Source organism: Lathyrus oleraceus, chromosome 3 (assembly GCF_024323335.1).
Source record: "Lathyrus oleraceus cultivar Zhongwan6 chromosome 3, CAAS_Psat_ZW6_1.0, whole genome shotgun sequence".
Lineage (NCBI taxonomy): Eukaryota > Viridiplantae > Streptophyta > Magnoliopsida > Fabales > Fabaceae > Lathyrus > Lathyrus oleraceus.
In genome coordinates this window covers 269,213,208-269,220,370 of record NC_066581.1, presented here as the reverse complement: position 1 = coordinate 269,220,370, position 7,163 = coordinate 269,213,208, and the positions used below count along the sequence as shown (strand labels likewise).

General features: G+C 31.2%; 1 protein-coding gene across 1 annotated transcript; it reads right to left on the bottom strand.

Annotated features, from left to right (window-relative positions):
- Positions 1 to 1,766: 1,766 nt before the first annotated feature.
- Positions 1,767 to 6,238, bottom strand: LOC127126888 (subtilisin-like protease Glyma18g48580). The gene is made up of 11 exons (XM_051055891.1): positions 6,074 to 6,238; positions 5,869 to 5,978; positions 5,690 to 5,787; positions 5,454 to 5,609; positions 4,345 to 4,468; positions 3,721 to 4,264; positions 3,527 to 3,621; positions 3,162 to 3,416; positions 2,854 to 2,980; positions 2,541 to 2,757; positions 1,767 to 2,466 (listed from the first exon to the last, which is right to left on the bottom strand). Exons 1-11 carry the CDS (start codon positions 6,164 to 6,166, stop codon positions 1,925 to 1,927), a joined length of 2,361 nt encoding a protein of 786 aa, XP_050911848.1. The 5' UTR covers positions 6,167 to 6,238; the 3' UTR covers positions 1,767 to 1,924.
- Positions 6,239 to 7,163: the final 925 nt, after the last annotated feature.

Here is a 7,163-nt window from a genome sequence, read left to right as displayed (position 1 = left end):
AAGATTCAACACGAATCTAAGAATCAAAATCAAACACACAAGACCTCACGTTCACTCGTGTTTCCCAATGAATCCGAACCGGAGCTCTAGATACCAATTGTTGGTGCAAAGGTAGAATAAATGATGAATGGAAATATTCTATTCAGAGAATGACGGCTACAAAACATGATAAAAGTTACAATGATTGTCACCCTATTTATAAGCTAAAAACTAGGGTTACTAGAATAGGATAAAATACTAAAATACCCTCTAACAAACTTAGGAGCTAAGAAAATAGTACAACTAATAAATATGAATTACTTCTAATAAAATGGTGGTGAATAGTGGTATTAATAAATATGATTGAGATATTGTGAAATGGTGGCGAAAATGGTGTTAATAAAGATGATTGTGATGTTGTGAAACGGTGGTGAAGAGTGGTGTTAATGAAGATGGTTGTGATGTTGTGAAATTGTGAAGATTGATGAAGAGGATGAATATGATGTGTATATATTGATACAATTATGTTTTCATTTTGTTGCGATATGTCGTTATGTTATTACATGCCTCCCCCAATTGATCAATTTAATTATCTATATATACTCTACGATTTATGGTTTTTGCTCCCAAAAGAATATCTCTTTGCTGTTGGTGTAGTGGAGAGGATAGTGGAGATGATTTTTGTCCAAAATGAAGAGAAAAAAAAAACATCTTTAACAAATGGATTTGGAAATAAACTCCAGTAGAAAAAATACAATAAAATAAAATAAATAAAAAATTAAAAAAAAAATAAAAATTGTTTTTGTTATTTTAGATAAAAATAAATAAATATTTTTTTACACTTTTCTTAATTTTAAAGAAAAATTAATAAATAATATAGTGATGATTAAAAATTATAGGATAAATCTTTTTCGTTTAAGTGTCAGATTTTAGAAAAACAATTTATGATTTCTGGCATGAGAACTTGACATTAAAATAGTGACAGTTAAAAAAATTAATAAATAATAAATATAGTGATGATTAAAAATATAGTGCTTAAAAAGATTTGTGTCAAACTCGAGTTGAGATATAGAGTGATTTTTTCGTGCTTCGTAACAATCATTTCTTCATTATTTGTTTTTCTTAGGATTGAAAATGAGTCGAGTTGAGTCGAATTCACATCAACTCGACTTGATAAAAAAATTTAATAATTTATTTTTCGAAAAAATTCTAACGATCTTCATGTTGAGCTGATGACACTATATTATGGTTTCCGTATGACTTGAGAACTTGACATTAAATATCTGATGTGTTATTCTGACTCCAACTCTGCTATCAAATTTATTTCAGAGGCTGTTAATGTTTGACATCACTATATTGTGATTCTTCACAACATTAAAGAACTTCTCTCTAGAGAATGACAAGTTCAAATATTCCATACTCTTAAGGAAGGAAAATGCTTGTGATGTCTACCTAGTAAAATATGGAATTGGTAATGATGTGATGTATAGGTCTTTTGTGGAACTTCATGATGTAATCATCACTCTCCTACTAGTTGATGCTAGTATAGATAACTTTCTGCTTTTTTTTTCTTCTTTTTGTTTCATAACTCCTACATCCACATCTCACTTCCTTACTTGTTGTTTGATAATTCATGACCGAGTAGGACTCCATTTCTAGTTGTCTCAGTGTTGTTTAACCTAGTATAACAATGTGGCTACTCTATCTCATTTAACCATAGGTTGAGACAGCTGATTCATTGGTATATCGTGCAGACATTTACGTTTGTGGCAGTGGCTTCAAACCGGTGAATGCAAGGGTTGCAATTATTTGTTTATTACAATTCATATACTCTACTTATTACAAAACATATTACACCTTACAATGATGAAATAACAAAAGCACATTGCTAGTATACCACATTAAATTCTTCCTCAATGAAAAATAAGACACATTAAATGATCTTTCATTTACGTCGAACTGTAATAGGACTCCTTACAATGTGTTTTCCGTTTGTCCATTTCAATTCACCAAATTCATATTTTCTTCTAGGAGTCACCCTTGTTGCTTGCACAGAAATTCTAAATGTCTTCTTCTCACCAATTTTCTTGAATTTCAAGAAACTCGGTACAACAAAAACTTTATATCCGGACAACTGAGCTTTTGCAAAATATGTACTAGGAGGTCCAACATTGGTGACTGTCCGTGTGACGTTAACGACGTTTAGTCCAAGATTTGGTAATGTGATTGAAGGGTAATTCAAGTCTGTTATGCTATGTGATCCTGAACAAGTAAATGTCATGTTGAAATTCAGCGACGAAATGAGTTGTTGGTTGTATCCAGAAGCACATAAGAAGTTTAAGTAATCAATAATGGTTAGATCATAAACAAGTCCTGGATCTATTGCACTGTTGGGTTGAATGTGTCCTGAACCATAAGCAAATGGATTTGCCAATGTTTTATCAAACGCATCACGGATTGGCTTGTTGGTGTTATCTCTTGTGCTTGCTGCAACCACACAAATTTGGATAAGAAAGAAGCAATCATCTTAAAAATTATGTGTATGGTGAGATAGAAAATACCAGTGGTCATGATAGCTGATTTAATAGCTGCAGGAGTCCAATTAGGATGAAGTGTTTTGATTAATCCAGCAGTGCCAACAACATGAGGACAAGACATAGATGTTCCTTGCATCACATTGAATGGAAAACCTCGACGAGTGTCTGTTATTAAATTAGATGCACTTGCAAACAATGAATAGGCAGCAAGTATATTAACACCTGGTGCAGTTACATCAGGCTGAAACAAAAACAAAAAACAAAGGAAATATTCTCATTGAATAATCAACAAGTATTCAATAGTTACTGGTAGATACCAAGTTCAAGTGTAAGACACCTTGAGTATTGATGGTTGAACTTTATTCGGTCCTCTAGATGAGTACGAAGCCATTACTGGAGCTGGCTTTTTCCCATAGACTGTTTTTGCTTTTGACAATCTTATTTTAGTACCTGACTTTATATCCCTGCAAAAGTTTGACGCATTCACACAGTCAACACATCTGTGGCCACTCGAACAAGATTGAACGGACCAAATTTTCATTTGTAACATGTAATTTTGTGATGTTACATTTTTTAAAAGCTTATTATAAGTACTACGGTATATATAATTTGACTAAAAAATATATTGATAGGATTAGTAATTACGTCGGAATTAGGTCTACATTATGTTGTCTTGTTGTTTGATGTTTGGCATAATAGCTGACAGTAGACAAAACATGAGGCTCAGAAAGAAGTGTTCTTCCATTAATTTGCGGTTGATTTCTCAAAATGACTCCCTTAGCACCTGCAGATAAAGCTTCTTGACCCTCAGCAACTGATTTTATTTTCCCTTCTCTCACACATGCCACTATTTTACCCTTCACTTTTGAAGGATCAAGTGTTCCTGGCCTACAAAATTGCCTGCAAAAATGTGCATACCAGAAAAATGTAAGAAACAGTCATAAACTTGATCTCTATTCATATTATATTCACGATCATCAACATTTTTGTTATTGTAGTTTTATACTTACGCATCTCGATTTGTCGCATTTGCCAATTTTGCATCAGTAGAAGTCACTACAGTGAAAGACTTGTTAGGTGGCAAGTTTACAAAAAGACTTGCTCCCTAGTAATATAACAAAAAAAACATAATTAATATCAAAGCTATGATAATAATAATTGTAAAGGAAAAAAAAGCAGAATATTAAGAATATACATATAATACCGTGATTGTTTTGTTGTCAATGGTAATAGAACTGCTGAAATCTCTATCTAATGTACTAGCAGCAACAGTGAAGACCCAAGGGGCAACATTAACAACACTTCCAGGGGTAGGTCCGTCATTTCCAGCAGAAGCAACTAATAATATATTTCTAGCAATTGCATGAAATGCACCTATTGAAACCTCATCAGTAAAAATTTCTTGAGAATTTGTAGTAGAACTTCCACCAGCAGAAACGGATATTAAATCAACACCATCATCAATTGCTTGATCAATAGCAGCTAATACATCAGCACCATAACAACTAGTAGCATCTGTTAAAGACCAACACACTTTGTAGGTTGCAACTCTTGATTTTGGTGAACCTCCTTTTACGGTTCCGTTGCCAATATTAAATATACTTGCACCGCGTACGAAGTTTCCACCTGCCGTTGATAATGTGTGTGTGCCGTGGCCTACAAAGTCGCGCGCTGTTTGTTGCGAGCGAGGGAGTTTTCCGTTGACTGATTCGTACGCATTGTTGAAAAATCTTGCTCCAATTAGCTTCCTTTGATTGTGTAATGTGCAATAAATTTAGTACTATAATTGTATAGCATAAAAAAAATTAATAAGAGGTTGAAAGAGAACCTGTTACATGGAATTTTGTTAGAAGCATTGAGTTTGTTAATTTGGCATATGTTACCCCCACGCCATTTTGCAGGAATTGGGCCTATTCCTCTGTCACTAAAACTCATTGATTCAGGCCAAACACCTACAAAAAGTCAAGTTTAGGATAAAATGTTTTTTGGTTTTATTTATTAAGTGATAAAAAAAGAAACATATTTTTCATATGGAAATTTTATAATATTGAATCTGTCAAAGTTATCTTTACTTTGTCATGAAATAATTGAAATTCTTGTGACTTTTGAGGTACTAGTTGATAAGGAACAGAGCACAAGATAATGTGGTAAAATAAAATATCATATTTTGATATTAATTAAGAATTCAAGAAAGCATCTTGCCAACTCAAGTAAAGCATGTAGTTTTTGTCTTCAAGTAGGTTAATTAAATATGTGAAGAAGAAAAAAAGCACAAATGTTCTATAGCAAACAAACATTATGTCAATTTTCTAGGTCTATTAATTAGTCACTAAGATTATACTATTGGTGAAGACTTTAAAATGATATTCAAAAGACCATAAATATCATATTTTTATGCGTTAAATCATGACAAGTTTGAATATAAGAAAAAGCTGAAGATGCAAGAAAACCCCACACAGACAGCCACCAAAAATTGACCAGCATAAAACATAACAGTGAAGAAATTCAACCAAACCTCTCTATTAAAAAAAAAAAATAAACTTTTACATAAGAAAACAAATAGTATAGCCAAGAGAACTCTTACACCAATTCTAAAAAAAAGACCAAACGTTAACAGTTGTACCATGTAAACAGTGTTTCATGTGAGGAAAAAGACAATTCACTTTTCTCTACCATAATTCACTTGTTCATTTTTAAGAGATAAAATTTTGATCACTAAACTACTTAATCAAAAATACTTTTTTTTAATCTATAAGTACGGTAATAACTATTAAAAATCCATACACATGAGAATTTAAACTAGATGTTGGCAGAGATCATTAATTAACAAAGAATGTTGTTCTGAAAATTGTACTTATAACTAAGTAAATGATATTAATTGGATTATAGAATACTATATAGAATATAGTAAAATTGAACTATAGTTTAGTTTAGTACCTGAATCAATGTTGGCTATGATGGTATTTTCACCAAATCTTCCCTTTTGCCAAGCTGAGTTGATATCATTTCCACGCAATCCAAGAAATTCCCATGAACGTGTAGTGTGCAGTTTATGCTCTTTACTCAAGAACACTGATACCACCTTTCCATTTTCTGCATATATATTTGAAAACAATTTTATTAGTATTTTTAGTTGAAAATATAAAAGACTAGCTAGATCTACAAAAACATACTTGCAATTTGTGCAGCTTGTTCCTCTTCAAGTATTGCTGCAAACCCATTGATCTGTTTATTATATGAATAAATAATTGCTTCTTTTGCATTCTCCTCACTGTCACATCACAGTCAATGATCAATCAGTTTCTTTAAAAGAAAATATTATTGTAATGGTTAATTTTGTCATTTTATATACCTTCCCAAGATTGAAGCCAATAAATCATAATGAGAAGATGTAGCAATTTCAAGGTCAGCAGAGGAAGGAGTTGGACCATGAGAATGTGCTCCCAAGTATACAATGTAACACTGTCAATAATTAGTACAATAGCTTATCAAATTAATGAAATCATCATCTTGATTACAATGTATATGTGTGTGATTAAGAAGCAAAATTGGGTTACCTTTTTGTTGGCATGAACATGATTCAACAACAAAGTGAAAATAACAAGAGATGAAAAAAGAAGGTGATGAAGAGATGAAATGGAGCGACCCATTTTTCTTTCTTTGTAAAATTGTTTAGCTAAGTCCTCTCCTTATGTAATGAGATAAAAGACAGGTAAGGAAGAGTATTTTTTTTTAATTATTCTTAGCTTTTTGGTTAACTAAATAAAATATTATAATATAAAAAAAATTAAAAAGAAAGAGGAAAGACAAATCATAGATAAGTTATCTTAAGACATGTGACTAACTTATATTGGTCATGTTGGCTCTTTTAGATGAAAAAAAACTTGGTTAGTAGAGACTATTCACCTTGTGTGCTATTTCAAGTTTTACTTTCAATAACCATCATTAACGACACTAGATGTTAAGCACCTGTCACAATAATGCCAAAAATTTGTGATACAAGAATGCCAAATATTTGTGATACAAGAAATGAGTGCTCTATACTTTTTTTTTATTGTAATTGTTTTTTATTGATGAATTTATGAAAATTGTGTAGCCCCAAATTTGATGGATTATACAAGAGATATTCAAAATTGATGAATTATAGAAGAGAATGTACATTACAACACTATTGCATCACTAGTGCTTTCAAAATATCATTCATTTTCTTTCTCTCTGTGATTTAATTTGTTGAGTTAGTGTTCAAAATTTAAAGAAATAAGATTATGTTATAATGAGAGAAAATTTAAAATATTCAGAAAATTTATTATAAAAAAAAAAAAAAAATTCATCAATTATATATTTTTTTTATATTTCCATCTTCGTGATCAATTTTTTTATCTAGATCGAAAAATAAATCACTAGTATTTAAATGGATAACATCCATATTACTGTAATTTGAATCATCATCTTCATTAGTAAAGAGTTTTGGAGTACCACAAGTGCGATCCCAATTATTTTTTCCTCCACAATGTCAACAAGTATTTTCATTGGTTTTGCTACTATGATCCCATTTTTCATTCTTTTCAATATTTTTTCAATTCTGGTGGAAAGATGTGTTCTTATGATTACCATTGTGACTATGATCAAAACCAAGACCATGAGTAT

Coding starts and splice junctions, on each gene's coding strand:
- LOC127126888 (XM_051055891.1), bottom strand. CDS start 6,166: ATGGGTCGCTCCATTTCATCTCTTCATCACCTTCTTTTTTCATCTCTT. Junction 5,610..5,689: donor ACAAGCTGCACAAATTGCAA/GTATGTTTTTGT, acceptor ATATATATGCAG/AAAATGGAAAGGTGGTATCA. Junction 3,417..3,526: donor AATGCGACAAATCGAGATGC/GTAAGTATAAAA, acceptor ACATTTTTGCAG/GCAATTTTGTAGGCCAGGAA.